The 18,766-nt window shown below is 49.5% G+C and overlaps 1 protein-coding gene across 2 annotated transcripts in view; it reads left to right on the forward strand.

The window, feature by feature from the left end:
- The first annotated feature begins 238 nt into the window (after positions 1-238).
- Positions 239-18,766, forward strand: part of kcnd3 (potassium voltage-gated channel, Shal-related subfamily, member 3) — a 166,852-nt gene continuing 148,324 nt past the window's right edge. Inside the window, exons 1-2 of one of the 2 annotated variants that reach the window (XM_064300176.1) lie at positions 239-680; positions 2,242-3,418. In XM_064300176.1, coding sequence (XP_064156246.1) covers positions 2,316-3,418 — 1,103 coding nt within the window. In that variant the 5' untranslated portion in view covers positions 239-680; positions 2,242-2,315. The remainder of the gene's footprint in view (positions 681-2,241; positions 3,419-18,766) is intronic. The other variant, XM_064300174.1, reaches the window with a different exon arrangement.

Raw genomic sequence — 18,766 nt, forward strand, 5'->3', positions numbered from 1 at the left:
TTTGACTATAACGGAATAAAAGAGCAATGAAAACTAAGCCAAAATCAGCCCACATTGCTGTAACTACAGCACAACTGATTACCTAAATGGCCTCGTTTTGGCACCTCACTCCCGTGGCGTCGGTTATATCGGTGCCCGAAAGTGAGCGGACACTGCCTCGGTGCGTTTCTCTTGCAGCGCTCTTTCTCCGCGTGCACGGAAGACAAGGTGCGCGCGAACGCGAGCAGCTGTGTGGACTGAGAGAGAGAGAGAGAGAGAGAGAGAGAGAGAGAGAGAGAGAGAGAGAGAGACTCCCACCTCTGTCTGTCATTTTACTATTCCAGCGAGGTGCCACCGGGAAAGCTTAGCCTTTCAGGGTACCATTTCCAACTGATGGAGCGAAAGGAATAAACGTCCACGCCGCCGTCTCTGTTACAGACTAGGAGAAAATCCCACGTACCCGTGGTAGAGAGCGAGAGAGTGACGGCGATTTTTCACGTTCTTATTTGGTTTAATTACGTGTTGACATCTATTGCCTGTTGTTATTTTTTTAAATTTCTTTTCTATCTATCGTAGCTGGATTTCCCCCCAGTGTTCTCAGCAGCGATACACAGCAACAGCTTTTTTCTAAAGAGTTACTTTTCCAAAAAGCAGGCATTTTCATGTTTTTTTCATTTAATCGGATATTTTTATTCTTGGAGGTAAGTGTGTCTTTTGTTAACTAAATGGACAAATGCTGGATTAAGTTAAAACAATACTTGTTATGAAATTACTTTAAACAGTATTCAATTGTTCAGGGCGTTTTGGGGGTTTGCTGATTTAAATGCGCTTTTTATGCATTCGTATTAGTATTCGTACTGTAGATCATCCAAAATGTTACTGTTATTTAATGTGTTCTACAGCCTGTGTACATATTCGACAAGCCCATTAATATTCTAAATGCTTGCTTGACTTTTGTTAGGCTTTGCAAACGCGAAATGCATCTCTAGCTCTTGTTAGTAAACAACAAAGTATAAAATGAAACCAAAGCCTTTAAATGGGATTTTTTTAATGATGTGAAATCGGCATAATACAAACACGGCATTTGATAAAATCAGTGTAACGTAACTGTAGCAGCTAAAGGAAACGACCAAAATGTTTGCTAGAATCGCCAGAGTTCTTCTGTAGTTCTGACTCAACAGGTACCGAACCTCTTTTAGAAACCCCTTCTCAGCGCTCTTGGCAGTAATTTATTATTTTTGTAAACCGGAGGTTAAAATATCCAAGTTACGGATAAATATGTCTTGCATTGTATATTTTATAAATAAAATTGTACTGCATTAAATTGTCTACACGGCCAATTAGGCTTTTTAACTAGATTATTTTGGTGTATATTGTAGATGTGCTCGCTTGTCTTTTTTTTTTTTTAGAAAGCACACAATTATCTCGCTTGCACTTCTGTGAAACGTGAACGGCATTGCCTTTATCAAAGGTTTAATAATTTATCATCATTGAGTAAACATACCCATATGTATCACATATCATTTTTGTGTACTGCATGTTTTTTTTTTTATCAGATCATGATGATTAAATGTTCTCTGAAATAATACTGTCAAAATATGCAAAATGTACTGTACTTGTACTGAAACAGTGCTAAGCTGTTGTTGTTTTATTATTGTTGTTGTTGTTGTTATTGTCATCATTGATTTGAACAAATATACACACATCTATCAAATAAGCTACATATAAGCCATATAAAGTGTATACTTCATTCAAACTGGTAGTAAGCCATGCACTTTGTCCATCACATAATTTTCAACAGAAACAAAGAAATATGCTTATAATGAATGCGAGGTACAGCACCATTAATTTTTCTATCATTGTTATGCATTTAGAATTTTATGAGCATTTACTATTTTACTATATATGCAGTCCATTATGAGATCATTTACAGCACTATAAATTTTATGGTATTATTATGAAGAATTCCCTTGCTCTGTCCAGGATTTCGGCGGCACAATTAACCACAGGGTTTCCCGGCAATTACCGACTTAGTGGTTAACAGGGTTATGCAAATGTTTTAATGTTCCGCACCATCTAGTCCCAGTTCAACCCATTCGATGACAGCCTGTGGGCGGTAGCTTTTTAACAGCCAGGATTCAGCTGGGTGACCCCCCTCTCTGCTCTGTGGTCTCCCTTCCTCTCTTTCTCACTCTCCCTCTCTCTCTCTGTTTCTCGATTTCTCTCCTCTCCTGTCCCCCCTTCATTCCCTCCCTCTCCAAGATGGTCCCAGACCTGAAGGCAAGCTGGTTTTGAAGGTGGTGGACTCGTTGCCCTCGCCTCGACCCAGAGTCGCCATGGCGGCAGGAGTGGCAGCATGGCTCCCTTTTGCCCGGGCTGCAGCGATTGGCTGGATGCCCGTGGCCAACCTGCCGATGCCCATCGCTCCCCTAGAGAAGAATAAGAGGCAGGACGAGCTGATCATCTTGAACGTGAGTGGACGGCGCTTCCAGACCTGGAGGAACACGCTGGACCGTTACCCCGACACCCTGCTGGGCAGCTCCGAGAAGGAGTTCTTCTACAACGAGGAGACTAAGGAGTACTTCTTCGACCGCGACCCGGACGTTTTCCGCAGCGTCCTCAACTTCTACCGGACGGGCAAACTGCACTACCCGCGGTACGAGTGCATATCGGCCTACGACGAGGAGCTGGCCTTCTTCGGCATCATCCCGGAGATCATCGGCGACTGCTGCTACGAAGAGTACAAGGACCGCAAGCGGGAGAACGCCGAGCGGCTGATGGACGACCAGGAGGACAACAAGGACAGCAAGCCGCCCAACATGACCTTCCGAGAGACCATGTGGCGGGCCTTCGAGAACCCGCACACCAGCACCATGGCGCTGGTCTTCTACTACGTCACCGGCTTCTTCATCGCCATCTCCGTCATCACCAACGTGGTGGAGACGGTGCCGTGCGGCGCCACGCCCAACCAGAAGGACATGCCGTGCGGGGAGCGCTACACGGTGGCCTTCTTCTGCATGGACACGGCCTGCGTGATGATCTTCACCGTGGAGTACCTGATGCGCCTGTTCGCCGCGCCCAGCCGCTACCGCTTCATGCGCAGCGTCATGAGCATCATCGACGTGGTGGCCATCTTGCCGTACTACATCGGCCTGGTCATGACCAACAACGAGGACGTGAGCGGCGCCTTCGTCACCCTGCGGGTCTTCCGCGTCTTCCGCATCTTCAAGTTCTCCCGCCACTCGCAGGGCCTGCGGATCCTGGGCTACACGCTGAAGAGCTGCGCCTCGGAGCTGGGCTTCCTGCTCTTCTCCCTCACCATGGCCATCATCATCTTCGCCACCGTCATGTTCTACGCCGAGAAGGGCTCCAGCTCCAGCAAGTTCACCAGCATCCCGGCCTCCTTCTGGTACACCATCGTAACCATGACAACGCTGGGGTAAGAAGAAATGCCTCCTTCGTCGCCTCCTCCTTCCCTGCCTTCTCCTCCCCTGCATTCTTGCTGTATGCCTCCTGCATTTGGCCTGTAAGGTCTTCTAAGTGGCTCCCTCCGGATGGGTCTCAGTGAAGCTAAATGATAAAAGGGTTGAAGCTGGCTCCAGATGGGTCTTTGTGAAGCTGAATGGTAAAAGGGTAGAAGCTGGCTCCACATGGGTCTCAGTGAAGCTGAATGGTAAATGGGTGGAAGCTGGGTCCAGATAGGTCTCAGTGAAGCTAAATGATAAAAGGGTAGAAGCTGGCTCCAGATGGGTCTCAGTGAAGATAAATGATAAAAGGGTAGAAGCTGGCTCCAGATGGGTCTCAGTGAAGATAAATGATAAAAGGGTAGAAGCTGGCTCCAGATGGGTCTCAGTGAAGCTGAATGGTAAAAGGGTGGAAGCTGGCTCCAGATGGGTCTCAGTGAAGCTGAATGGTAAAAGGGTGGAAGCTGGGTCCAGATGGGTCTCAGTGAAGCAGAATGGTAAATGGGTGGAAGCTGGGTCCAGATGTGTCTCAGTGAAGCAGAATGGTAGAAGGGTGGAAGCTGGCTCCAGATAGGTCTCAGTGAAGCTGAATGGTAAAAGGTTGGAAGCTGGCTCCAGATGGGTCTTTGTGAAGCTAAATGATAAAAGGGTGGAAACTGGCTTCAGATGGGTCTCAGTGAAGCTGAATGGTAAAATGGTGGAAGCTGGCTCCAGCTAGGTCTCAGTGAAGCTGAATGATAAAAGGGTGGAAGCTGGCTCCAGATTTTGTGTTCTGCCCCCCCACCTCCCTCTTTCCCCCCTTCCTCTTTCTCTCTCTAAGTCATGCTCTTCTCTCTGTGTGACTGCCTACTCCACTGTCACCAGCTCTGCTTTTCCCCAAGTTCGATTGGATTTTTGTGACCCGCCCCCCCCCACCCTTGCAGATCTATTGCATTTCACGTTGTGAAGTCCACAGTGTTCCAGGCACCCAGGTGAAGTAGGTGCAGTTATTTGTTCTTGTGTGTGACCCGTAAAAACAATTAATGTAATTAAATGCAGCCAACTTGGACCTCACATTAATTCCCAGTCTGCGTTGGGTTTCTCATTTGAATTGATTTTCTTGGGCTGAGTTTGTTCATTTTCCATTGCAGATCACCTTTTGTGCTTTGCTTGAATTGGTGGTGCAGTAGATGGGGTGCATTCACGTGCGCAAGGCTTTTGCTTTCACCGGCTCTCCTCACTGTTCGCCTCCGTTTCCTCGATGCGTTTTCAAAGTGTTTTTTTCCCCGACTTCCACTCTAAATGCGCATTGTTAATCTGCATAAATTATTAACCCTAATAATGTTTATCATGAAAGGCTTGTTTGAGGCGCTGTGTGAGTCAGCCTGAGGATGCTGGCTAACTGGAGCCTCTTGCTAAACGGTGGAGCTTTAAGAGCCTAACTGGGTCAGCGTCCCCGTGGCTAGTGCGCTGTGCTGCGCGCATGCTGCTAGGTAGCGGCTCTGGGCTCTGGCCAGCTTTCCTCAGCTCTGTATATGGAAATGAAGAGTCGCTGTGACGGGGCGGCGTCCTGGGCGGTTGCGGGACGGCATCCAGCCCTCCGCAGAAGTCGATTTACAGAGAACGCCATTGTTGTTGTGCATTGGGATCCGCGGCTGTCTAATTGCTGCTTGGTCCACTGTGGTGAGGGTGTTTCTCTGATAGTGTGGAGGCAGCTGAGTGATTAGTCCACTGTGGTGAGGGTGTTTCTTTGATAGTGTGGAGGCAGCTGGGTGATTAGTCCACTATGGAGGCAGCTGGGTGATTAGTCCACTGTGATGAGGGTGTTTCTTTGATAGTGTGGAGGCAGCTGGGTGATTAGTCCACTGTGGAGGCAGCTGAGGGATTAGTCCACTGTGGTGAGGGTGTTTCTCTGATAGTGTGGAGGCAGCTGGGTGATTAGTCCACTGTGGTGAGGGTGTTTCTTTGATAGTGTGGAGGCAGCTGGGTGATTAGTCCACTGTGGTGAGGGTGTTTCTCTGATAGTGTGGAGGCAGCTGGGTGATTAGTCCACTGTGGTGAGGGTGTTTCTTTGATAGTGTGGAGGCAGCTGGGTGATTAGTCCACTGTGGTGAGGGTGTTTCTCTGATAGTGTGGAGGCAGCTGGGTGATTAGTCCACTCTGGAGGCAGCTGGGTGATTAGTCCACTGTGGTGAGGGTGTTTCTTTGATAGTGTGGAGGCAGCTGGGTGATTAGTCCACTGTGATGAGGGTGTTTCTTTGATAGTGTGGAGGCAGCTGGGTGATTAGTCCACTGTAGTGAGGGTGTTTCTTTGATAGTGTGGAGGCAGCTGGGTGATTAGTCCACTGTGGTGAGGGTGTTTCTTTGATAGTGTGGAGCAGCGGGTGATTAGTCCACTGGAGGCAGTGGGTGATTAGTCCACTGTGGTGAGGGTGTTTCTTTGATAGTGTGGAGGCAGCTGGGTGATTAGTCCACTGTGGTGAGGGTGTTTCCCTGATAGTGTGGAGGCAGCTGGGTGATTAGTCCACTGTGGTGAGGGTGTTTCTCTGATAGAGTGGAGGCAGCTGGGTGATTAGTCCACTGTGGTGAAGGTGTTTCTTTGATAGTGTGGAGGCAGCTGGGTGATTAGTCCACTGTGGTGAGGGTGTTTCTCTGATAGTGTGGAGGCAGCTGGGTGATTAGTCCACTCTGGAGGCAGCTGGGTGATTAGTCCACTGTGGTGAGGGTGTTTCTTTGATAGTGTGGAGGCAGCTGGGTGATTAGTCCACTGTGGTGAGGGTGTTTCTTTGATAGTGTGGAGGCAGCTGGGTGATTAGTCCACTGTGATGAGGGTGTTGCTTTGATAAGAATTTGAGAAGCTGGCAGGTTCTCATGTTGCAGTGCATGCATGTGAGTGTGGGCGTTTGTGTGTGTGTGCGTGTGTGTGTGTGCTTGCGTGTGTCTGTGTGTGGTGCATGTCTGTGTGTCTTTCTGTATGTGTTTGTGTGTGCATGTGTGTATCTATGTGTGATGTGTGTTTCTGCCTGTGTATGTGTGTGTGTGTGGGTGATTGGGAGAGGGGTGAATGGGGGTGTGGCTAATGCTCTTGTTATGAGGCGAGGAGCTCCTCTTCATCAATAAAACACTCGGGCAAGCGTGGGTGTCATCGTGACTAATTATGTGTCCCTCTACATCTGCTGACTAACGGCAGCCTTCCCCACATCCTCAGAGCTGTTTACCTTTCACAGGGCCCGGCTTAATAAGGTCATGGCTGCTGCTTGGCGCGGGGCGGTGGGGTAGGGGTGCGGGTGTGTGTGGGGGCCCGGAGCACGTTCCACCCCCTTTCCAAGGGCTGGCGATCACATCTGGAGAGATCTTGAGACACTCCCACCTTTCGGACTGGGAGCAGCAGTAATAGGCTTGCCAGGGATATGTCTGCTTGCGCTGCTTTCAAGTGGCGTTGGATTTATGGTCTGCACGAGTTCCCGGCCAGGAAGTTTCGCACAAACACCTTATTATGTTGGACGATCATTGGCCAACGTGTGACAAACTCGCTCTTGCCAACGTGGTTGAAGGAAACGCGAAGTCCTGCGTGAAACTTCATACAATAAAGCCTAAGAGAACCAAAGCTACAAATTTAAAACACACAGACATCCTTGATAACTATAGTATTGTGGCATTCAATTCCCTGTGGTATTTGCATTCTTAACCCCCTGAAATAGCCAAAGATTGCTTGCTATAAGTAGCTAGTTGATTGCTGACGGCCAGACAAGAACTGATGCGCAGCGCATATTCAATCAAACCCCACCCCCCTGGGCAGAGCATCAGGCCCCACCCCCTGGGCAGAGCATCAGGCTCCGCTCCCCTCAGCACAGCATCAGGCCCCGTCCCCTCAGCAGAGCGTCAGGCTCCGCCCAACTGGGCAGAGCGTCAGGCTTCGCCCCACTGGGCAGAGCATCAGGCCCCACCCCCTGGGCAGAGCCTCAGGCCCCGTCCCCTCAGCAGAGCGTCAGGCCCCGCCCCCCTCGGCAGCTGAACATTTGCGTTTCGGTATTTGGCGGTGTCGCTCACGCCTCATGTTTAATTCAGCCCTTGCTGAGCGCCTCTCCTCCCTCCTGTGACTCTGCTGTTGTGTTCTTGGCACAGAAGCGCTGGAAACTGGAAGTGTTAAAATGGGAGACTCCCAGGATGCACTGCTCCGAGCTAAAGGAGTCCTGAGCCACTTAGTAGGCCCTCTGCCTCTACCCAGTCTCTACCCAGACGTCACAGTGACTACACTCCTGCTAGTCCCCATTATCCTCCCTCCTCTCTTCCCTCAGATACACTGTTGTTTTTTTGTTTTTTTTGAAGGTTCTGTTAATCTGAAATTAATCACAGATGATACCAGAATGCATAATCTGGCAGTTACAATGTGCAGTAATGGGATTTAGCTAACAGAGATTATGAGAGCAGTTAAATGGAGGCGTTGAGTGGCTGCGGATTTGTTTAGGGGTTGTGGCGGCACAGGAAGCAGGAAGTAGACCGTGGGCCCTGTGCCTGTGCTGCGTTCTGTTTGCGCTTCCTGCCTTACGGAACAGGGGAGATTACGCGGCCGTGGACATGAAATCTGCTTACAAAACAACCGATTTGATTTGATGAACAAGACAAGCTCCATTTGTTTTCATTGGCTGAAGTACGCATGCTGTCACGGTATGAGAAAAATGGGGGGAGGAGTTTTTTTGAGGACTTGAAGTCAGAGCCACTTCCCGGCACAAACTGGAGTAGGATTTTCTCAGAGCAGTTGGATTGTTAATAAATTCTGTGGTGACCTTTGACGGTCTGGGGATGGTCCAGGCTGTCATTTTTTTGTCGTGACCAGTAAAGTATTAAGTCCTTTAAATGAGCACTAATGAGGGAGAGTGGTATGGGTGCAGGAGGGGTGAGGGGTGGATGGGTGGATAGTCACTGTCACAGAAAACAAGGCTTTTGCATCAAAGTGATCAAAGTTGACCTTTTCCCTGAGTTCCCATGCATTTCCGTGACCTTTTAGTGTATACATGTTTCCTTTTGTTCTCTCACCAGCAATGAATGAATAATGCAGCCCTCTGTGAGACGATGCTGAAATACCATCCCACCAAAAATAGCCTCAGCTAAAGGGAAGGTAATGTAAAACAAAAAAATAAAAAATTGAGTTTTCAACAAAAAAAAAAAGTCCTGCCATGTTAAGGTCTCCTGGGGCTGGTGGGGTCACTGCGTTCTGAAGGAGACTGAGATATAAGTGACGCTCTCAGTGTTTGTTTTTCTTTTATGAACCCTCAAGGCCATCTTCCTCATTTATGCAAAGGAACGCTCGGCACAGACCCTCTCTAAATTTCCACGTGTCCCGGACCGAGCTGTTACTGTCCAGCCGGGACATTGAGATTTATGTGACCGAAGATTCCCCGTAAGCGGGCGCACGTAAAACAACTTGGGCACAATTTATTTTTCCATAAAGAGCTGTTTATACAGTCCCGGCGTTAACAGATGACCGCTCTCCCCTGTATCTGATGTAGTAAAGCTGGCCGCATGCTACGCTGGCTGTTAGCTCAGTTTGATGTGTTTACAGGTGCCGGCCCATCTGAAGTCGGCAGAGAGGTGGAGAGCACGTGTGTTTACACAGCTAGAGTCTGTTTAAAAAGGCTCCTGAGTTGGTCAGAAGCCTTTAAAAAACGTCTCCACTCCGTGCTTCATGTCCATAAACCTAGTCATTTTAAAATGGCTTTTACCCTACTAGAAAGCAACCTTCCTGCCAAACCGTTCAGTCATTCTGTAATGTATTGCAGCAGCTCATTGCAGTGTTATTGCTAAAGGCTTGAAAAATCTGAATGAATCCGTTTACCTTAAAATCTGATATTTTGAACACATCCCTTCACGCAAAAAAAATGCTGCGTGTTGAAATTTGTATTTAATTTTACAACATTGGTTTTGTCATCCTGTTATTAAAAGAGAGGATAGCCTCAAACCAGGCAACGTAACGGGTAATTATTAACCTAGCTGTTGTGTAAGTGATTTTAATTAGCCATCCAATAAAGGCAAAGAAAGTAATTAGTGGAAGATTAAAAATAAAAACTCTCTGACTTTGCTACAAATGTGTCATTGCCTGAGCAGCAGTGATTCAGTCGGTTTTATTTAAATGCAGGTCAAGTTAATCAGGATTTCCCACATCTGCATTCTGCTTCCTGCGCCTCGTAGCTGTCTCGCTAAAAACGTGCGGCGCGCTGCGGTCGCTCTTACAGAGAGGCCACTGGGAACATTAATCACCGCGCACACCCCTTATCACTTTTATCACCTTCCTGCCGGTCCCTGGTTAGTCTCGCCGCTGGCATTAAAACAATTCTTTCTGTGATGTCGATGGATTATTACCGACAGTGAGACGTTAAAGTATGATTGATGTATTGTAATTATGAGTTGTGGGAAGGGTCTATGTCGGTTTGCACTAGTGTGGCATGGGCACAGTGTCTACAGGTTTAGTTTGATGGTGGTTTCTCACCCTCCCCCCCTCCTCCCCCACCCTCCCCCCTCGTCCCACGATAATTCCTTTCAGGATGTTGGTGAACTTCTGGAGCATTGCAGTCCTTTTAAGCCCAGTGAACGTTTTTTCCTGTCGGCTATAATGACCTATTCTGAGAGAGTAATGGAAGAGAAGAAAGAAACCGTTATCGGCCACCAGTGTGAAAATGGGGAGGGTAGCGGGACACAGTGCTGAAATGGGGAGGGTAGCGGGACACAGTGCTGAAATGGGGATGGTAGCGGGACGCAGTGCTGAAATGGGGAGGGTAGCGGGACACAGTGCTGAAATGGGGAGGGTAGCGGGACACAGTGCTGAAATGGGGAGGGTAGCGGGACACAGTGCTGAAATGGGGATGGTAGCGGACACAGGCTGAAATGGGGAGGGTAGCGGGACACAGTGCTGAAATGGGGATGGTAGCGGGACGTGGGGCTGAAATGGGGAGGGTAGCGGGACACAGGGCTGAAATGGGGAGGGTAGCGGGACACAGGGCTGAAATGGGGAGGGTAGCGGGACACAGTGCTGAAATGGGGAGGGTAGCGGGACGTGGGGCTGAAATGGGGATGGTAGCGGGACACAGTGCTGAAATGGGGAGGGTAGCGGGACACAGTGCTGAAATGGGGAGGGTAGTGGGACGTGGGGGCTGAAATGGGGAGGGTAGCGGGACGTGGGGCTGAAATGGGGATGGTAGGGGACGTGGGGGTGAAATGGGGAGGGTAGCGGGACACAGTGCTGAAATGGGGAGGGTAGCGGGACACAGGGCTGAAATGGGGAGGGTAGCGGACACAGTGCTGAAATGGGGAGGGTAGCGGGACACAGTGCTGAAATGGGGAGGGTAGCGGGACACAGTGCTGAAATGGGGAGGGTAGCAGGACACAGTGCTGAAATGGGGAGGGTAGCAGGACACAGTGCTGAAATGGGGAGGGTAGCAGGACACAGTGCTGAAATGGGGATGGTAGCGGGACACAGTGCTGAAATGGGGAGGGTAGCGGGACACAGTGCTGAAATGGGGAGGGTAGCGGGACACAGTGCTGAAATGGGGAGGGTAGCGGGATGTGGGGCTGAAATGGGGACGGTAGCGGGACGTGGTCCTGCCCGGTCTGTATGACACACTCTCCCGTGTCAGAGCTTTAGAGCTCCGACCTCAATCTCTCACTTGCTGCAGAGATGCACGGGTGTATGCAGGTGGGTAGGGGGTCACAGGGTGTGGCGGGGGAAGTTCACGCTGGCGGTCTCCATAGCTTCGCACCTTGCTCCCGAGCCCCCTGGTTTGGGGGGGGGGGGTGGGTCCTGGCCTGATTGTGCGTGAAAAGGTGCGATCGATGCGGATCGGCGACGTGTCAGGAACGTCCAGTAAAAGCCCAGTGAACGTTTTTTCCTGTCGGCTATAATGACCTATTCTGAGAGAGTAATGGAAGAGAAGAAGGAAACCGTTATCGGCCACCAGTGTGAAAATGGGGAGGGTAGCGGGACACAGTGCTGAAATGGGGAGGGTAGCGGGACACAGTGCTGAAATGGGGAGGGTAGCGGGACACAGTGCTGAAATGGGGAGGGTAGCGGGACACAGTGCTGAAATGGGGAGGGTAGCGGGACACAGTGCTGAAATGGGGAGGGTAGCGGGACGTGGGGCTGAAATGGGGAGGGTAGCGGGACGTGGGGCTGAAATGGGGAGGGTAGCGGGACACAGTGCTGAAATGGGGAGGGTAGCGGGACACAGTGCTGAAATGGGGAGGGTAGCGGGACACAGTGCTGAAATGGGGATGGTAGCGGGACACAGTGCTGAAATGGGGAGGGTAGCGGGACACAGGGCTGAAATGGGGAGGGTAGCGGGACACAGTGCTGAAATGGGGAGGGTAGTGGGACGTGGGGCTGAAATGGGGAGGGTAGCGGGACACAGTGCTGAAATGGGGAGGGTAGTGGGACGTGGGGCTGAAATGGGGAGGGTAGCGGGACACAGTGCTGAAATGGGGAGGGTAGCGGGACACAGTGCTGAAATGGGGAGGGTAGTGGGACGTGGGGCTGAAATGGGGAGGGTAGCGGGACGTGGGGCTGAAATGGGGATGGTAGCGGGACGTGGGGCTGAAATGGGGAGGGTAGCGGGACACAGTGCTGAAATGGGGAGGGTAGCGGGACACAGGGCTGAAATGGGGAGGGTAGCAGGACACAGTGCTGAAATGGGGAGGGTAGCGGGACACAGTGCTGAAATGGGGAGGGTAGCAGGACACAGTGCTGAAATGGGGATGGTAGCGGGACACAGTGCTGAAATGGGGAGGGTAGCGGGACACAGTGCTGAAATGGGGAGGGTAGCGGGACACAGTGCTGAAATGGGGAGGGTAGCGGGACGTGGTCCTGCCCGGTCTGTATGACACACTCTCCCGTGTCAGAGCTTTAGAGCTCCGACCTCAATCTCTCACTTGCTGCAGAGATGCACGGGTGTATGCAGGTGGGTAGGGGGTCACAGGGTGTGGCGGGGGAAGTTCACGCTGGCGGTCTCCATAGCTTCGTACCTTGCTCCCGAGCCCCCTGGTTTGGGGGGGGGGGGGTGGGTCCTGGCCTGATTGTGCGTGAAAAGGCGAGATCGATGCGGATCGGCGACGTGTCAGGAACGTTCCCGCCCCGAAGGTGACGCCTATCGATCGAGGTCATAATCACGCCGAGGAGCCGAGGAGCCGCTGTCCCTGCGGACCGGCGCCGGCTAATGATCCCGTCTGGGAGAGCGTGACGGATGAGCGGCGGCGCCCTGTCACCGGGGTTACGGGCCGTCTGTCATACTCCGTCACGCGCGGCGAGCCCACGCCGGGGTCAAAGGTCGCCCGAGTTTTATTGCCGTTCGTCTGCACTGAGGACCGCGGCATCCTGGGAAGTGCGCTGTGCGCCGCTGAAGTGTCGCTCGTTGAGCGTTTATTTACGCGCGAATGTTTACGGGAGCTGCGGTGTTCGGGTTAATCGTCCCGCTCGAGTCCCGGGAATCTGATCTGAAATCATTAATTGTGACAGCACACAGCCTGTGGAAAACGCGCGATGCTAAACGCATTAGCATTGCTGAGCGCACACACCTGGTGCACCCCCTCCCATCAACCCACGCCCCCCCCTCCCCCCCTCAGCAACCCCTATCCCCCCATTGCACTGGATCACCCTCAAACAGGGCCCAATCAGGCAGGAAAGTTGGGGGGGGGGGGGGGGGGGTATGGGGGCAAAACACAGCTGTGTGTCACCTTAGTTCCCTCTAGCGTGTCTGGCTGCCCAGCCCGCTCACCCCCAACCCGCACAGTTTCCGTGTCCTTCAGTGATGTCATTCCCCTGGATCTCACCCTCCGTATGGGGGCAAAATAAGGGTGCGGCCGCGCCGCCATTTTCACTGGTCTCCCGCAGTTCTCGATTGTCCGGATTCAGCGCTGGATCAGGGGACAACCCGCGGTCTTCCCAATTACACTGCCCGAATCATCTCCGACACTTTGGGGGCAAGCTGTGTCTCCAGCGGTGTGTGGGCTTTGTGTGGTAAATACATGATGGTGTGTTTGGGCTTTGTGTGGTAAATATGTGATGGTGTGTTTGGGTTGTGTGGGGTAAAATACATGATGGTGTGTTTGGGGCTTTGTGGGGTAAATACATGATGGCGTGTTTGGGGCTTTGTGGGGTAAATACATGATGCTGTGTTTGGGCTTTGTGTGGTAAATACATAATGGCATGTTTGGGTTGTGTGGGGTAAATACACGATGGTGTGTTTGGGTTGTGTGGGGTAAATACATGATGGTGTGTTTGGGTTTTGTGTGGTAAATACGTGATGCTGTGCTTGGGCTTTGTGGGGTAAACACATGATGCTGTGTTTGGGCTTTGTGTGGTAAATACATGATGCTGTGTTTGGGCTTTGTGTGGTAAATACATGATGGTGTGTTTGGGTTTTGTGTGGTAAACACGTGATGCTGTGTTTGGGTTTTGTGCGGTAAACACATGATGCTGTGTTTGGACTTTGTGGGGTAAATACATGATGTTGTGTTTGGCTGATTCACTGCTCTTTCCCCCTCTCGCTTCATACGGGTTTAAGCACATTTCTTACCAGTAACTAATTTGTGGGTTTTGTTCTTTAGCCATTGTTACGCGGTGACAAAACAAATAGTGCTGTCGCACTCGATTTGCTCTGGATTAGTGGGGAGCTGGTGTTCTGCTCTGTGCTGGTGTGTGCAGGCCGGGGTTTCCTCTCAGCGCCCGAACGTCCCCTCTCTCCTTGTGAGAAGGGCAGCGGTTCTCTAAGAGAGCCTACGCCTCCATTATCGCCACTATCAGTGCGGACGGCGTAATGTGAGGGTTGTTTCTCTGAAAAACAGGAGAGAGAAAAGAAAATGAGATCATCTCCCAGGACCGAAAACCAAGCTTTCATTCCCAGAAATGTGTAGGGATTACCAGAGCTAAACCGGGATTAGCGCTGACTCAGTTTGTGACATTTTTCTGATTGTGGGAAGTGTGTATAAATGGACTTTTCTGGGCTTACAGAACTAATATTTTTCAGCTCGGCTGCTTTCCTCTCTGGCAGGCAGCGCGAATCTACTTTTAATTTAATTTTGTTGCCGTTGGCGACTCGGGCTGAACCCTTTAAGGGTTATGTTAATGAGTTGCGCCGCTCTTTCTTCCTTGTACACAAAGTCAAAAGCCTTCAACAAAGCCTGGGTACGTTGTGCTGAAGACAGGCACACGCCATCTCACCCACTCCCCGGCCCCCCGCCCCCCCGCCCCAACTGCCCGCTTATCCTTCTTTACGTCATTCTGCCCACCCCCACCCTTTCGACTATGCCTCTCATTCACGGGCGTTTATAAAGACCCCACTCTGTGACCCCACCGTGTGCCCTTTTCCAGGCGTCGTGCTAGCCCTGGCGCTAGGCTGACTACATAAATAAAAGGCCAGCTGAAGTTCATTGGTGGAACCATCGCAGCTGTGGCATTGTGTATGTCTGTCCTTTTGAGCATTGCGATAAAAATAGAAACCAAGCCATCGTATTAAAATTGCGCCTTCACTGACAAGTGAGTGAAATTAAATGTTTTGTTGTTGCGATAAAAAAGAAGGTGTAGCAGAGACATGTACCCACTGTGCAGGGAGTGGGAAGTGTACGTGATTTCATGGGCCATAAACTGTGCTTTTCTACAGGGAACAATAATAATTAATTGACTTCAGTGATTGCACTGTTTATGTTTATTTATTTTACTTCTAGTTAATTAGATTGGTCAACTGAGAATTACATTTTGTTTTTTGCAGTGATTTCAGTAGGTAAGGAATAACAAAGATGGTGCTGCTTGTGAGATGAAGGGAATGTAGATTCAGTCTTTCTGAGGACCTGCTGGGATTAACAGCATAGCCAACAGACGTTTCGTGAGTTGGGCAAAAGCAAAAAGGTCTTTTCCTAATTCAAAAATGTGTTGGAATGGTTTCTGTTGTTATTCAATGTCTTTGTGACTACCTAGATGAATTCAAAGCATTGTTAGCTTGAACGTGTACTGGCATGCCCTGGTCTATGTGTGATAATAAGTTAATTGCATGACGTTCTGTTTTATTGGGCAGACACTTGTATCCAAAGAGACGTGCGATAAGTGCATAAGAACGGGTGTTGGAACTACTACAAAAACACAGGTCTCAGATAAACTACAGTTCTCATTAAGTAGCAGCTATCCATATCCATTAACATTGAGTTGTGAATACAGGGTAAAAAAAATGTACAGAAATCTGAAGTGATAATTAATGGGTAAATATGCAGAGAATATCCACAACAGTAGAGCCATTTTCAAATTGACACATTGCCGTTCTTTGCACTGGTCAAAGAAGCATCACTCATTTTTGAATGCTTGCAATGTCATGAGCTCAGTGGTGCTAAAACGTAGAAAATTGGTTGTAAAGTACTGAGAATCTCTCATTTTAGCTTCATGACGGCTGTTGGAGTATAAACGCAAAGTGGATCACTGCTTGTTTAAATTACGGGTATGGCCATTCACTCAAGTAAACTAATACCCGTATTGTGTTCTTCAGATCATTCCCAGAGTAATGTGGCCTTTGCATTGGAAATAGCTTGACTTGCATATTAGGGACTGACTTGCTACACAGGTATACTTCATGGCCAAAAGTATGTGGACATCTGTCATCCAACATCTCATCCAAAATGATGGGCATTAATATGGAGCTGGTCCACCCTTTGCGGCTATAACAACCTCCACTATTCTGGAAAGGCGTTATACTAGATGTCAGAGCATTGCTGCAGGGATTTGCTTCCATTCCACCAGAAGAGCATTAGTGAGGTCGGGCACTGATTGGGCGATTAGGCCTGGCTAACAGTTGGCAGGTGTTGGAAGGGGTTGAGGTCAGGGCTATGTGCAGACCAGTCAAGTTCTTCCACACCGTTCTGTTGGGAAAACAGAATCGTTTTTAATTTACAACCATTGTCTATATAGACATTCATATTTTCAATCAATGATTTCAATTAAATGTTACAGATTGCATTCAAACTTAACCAGAAGGAAGCTGATCTTTGTACTGTACGTGTCTGTAGCCACGCAAGGTCTCTCACCCCCTATGGTGTGCTGTCTTTGAGCAATGAAGCAATAAAACTTTCAAACGGAAGAAAATTCTTCAGGATGTAGGTTTCTGTGTTGTGAGATGGGGGAGTTAAACAGTCCCCTCAGCTTGACTATCTGCCCCAAGGATGTTCTGATCATGTATGTTTGAGCAGAGGAGAGCAGGGAGAAGGGACAGAGAGAAAACAGACACATTCCTGTGATCACACAAATGATATTGTCTGTTTCTCAAAGGTGATAATCTAAAAATACCAAAAAAAATACCAAACATTTATAAATGACCTTTGCATGGCTTGTTGATTGACATGGGGTTCATCAAGTCTTGTGTGTCGGGGTTCATCAAAGGTCGCTGAGTTCAACATAAAATAAATTTAAACTGTGCTACGTAGCCTAATATGTACAATAAGGCAGATGTTGATGCACCATTTCTCATATGAAAGGCTGAGTTTTTTCCCTAGCAGTGCTAAAAGCAGGAGAGACGGAGAGTCTGAAACCACGAGCACTAATTCAATTCAATTCAATTCACTATCCTTCTCTCACATTAAACTCAGCTTGACCTGTTGATCATTTAATCTGCTGCTTTGTCATTTAAATTTCTCAGATTAGATGCTGGCAGTGTTTTTGTCACGTGTAAGATGAAACATATCTCTTTTTTGTGGCAGTTGTAAACTGCAGGTACAGTTGTTGGCATTCATGATCGTCTCACCTCAGCCTATTCTCAGTACTGCAGCATCTCATTATTGCAGGCCTGAGGTCGTATATTATGGGAATAAACTCACAGGTCATTTAATGAAAAATACTGTTATTATGGTAATCACTAGCAGGGAACATGAGAACTCATTTCTCAAAGCCTGACCACGGGGCTGGAAAAGCTCTAAACTGCTTAGGGTTAAAGTTAGAGACACCAATTTTGTATATGTTATCTTTCAGGGTTTTAAATGGCTTTACCAATTCATTATTAATACTATTATCGTTATGAAGGCGGAGTGGGGATCCAAACCAATTTCGCCTGAATTTCCTCTCTGTAAAAACATTAAGCGAGTCAGTGTGTCCTTTGCAATAATTGTGTTTCACTTAGAATTGTTCGACGGTGGATTTTGGTAATGAAGGCGAGAAACGTGCTCCTTTGGGGGGCATATTAAGCTTTGCTGCAGATGAGAGCGGTATTGTATATAGCTGTAAAAGAGGCCCAAATGACACCCTTCGCTGCAATCATGGGTCTGCAGTAATCAGTGCAGAGCTTGGAGCTCCCAGGAGTTTGGGCCCTGTGTCATAGTAATGGGTCGGTGCTAAAGCGTGCCTGTGCCTAAAGGAGACATGCTGCTTCCTGCACCTATAAAGGGTTAATTTGACCTTTCTCATTTTTTCCCCTCTAATGGCAAACTCAATTAGCCCTGTTTTTCAGCACAGCCTTTCGAATGCACTAAAGCCTGCCCCTCTGCCAGCGTGTGTCAGCGACGCTGTGATCTCAGCCCATGTAGCTCTCTCCAGCCGGGCCATGACATCACAGCCATCTCAGTAATGATGCATCCCCAAACCAGCAGGCACTGACACCAGTACTTGCGGGTCTCGATGGTAACTGACTGTAACTGACCACAGCTGGCAGGAACAGACAGACTGTGAACTGGAACGGGCAGTCACAGACACTGACATTAGTCAGCGAGACAGTTGCAGAGACAGCCAGTGACAGGCAGGTAGCCCCGCAGCCACAGATGCCATATAGGAAGTGACATCAGCGAGTGAGGGCACCACTGGGACCGCAGTGCCAGTGGGGGCATAGAACGCCTGGGGCAGGCACCCCACATCAGACCCCAGTAACGGGGCCTGGCCTGTCAGCAGCTTCTTGCAAATCCGGCTGCATGTCCTAATGGGTGCAACGGCAGTATCTTACCTGGTAATCGAACCTGTGACCTTTAGGTTACAAGACCAGTTCCTTACCCATTACAGTACACTGCTGTCCGGGATGAGGAGTGCCAGGAATAGGGTTGGAAAAATCTGTGAGTTTTCAAGACACTCTGTGAGAAGTCTTAGACATTTATGGGAAATTTTGAGTGGGGCCCTGGGGCACTGGTCTCCCTGTAGTCCTTTGGGGCCCTGGGGCACTGGTCTCTGTAGTCCTGTAGGGCGCTGGGGCACTGGTCTCCCTGTAGTCCTGTAGGGCCCTGGGGCACTGGTCTCCCTGTAGTCCTGTGGGGCCCTGGGGCACTGGTCTCTGTAGTCCTGTAGGGCGCTGGGGCACTGGTCTCCCTGTAGTCCTGTGGGGCCCTGGGGCACTGGTCTCTGT

The sequence above is a fragment of the Anguilla rostrata genome, chromosome 11, assembly GCF_018555375.3.
Source record: "Anguilla rostrata isolate EN2019 chromosome 11, ASM1855537v3, whole genome shotgun sequence".
Lineage (NCBI taxonomy): Eukaryota > Metazoa > Chordata > Actinopteri > Anguilliformes > Anguillidae > Anguilla > Anguilla rostrata.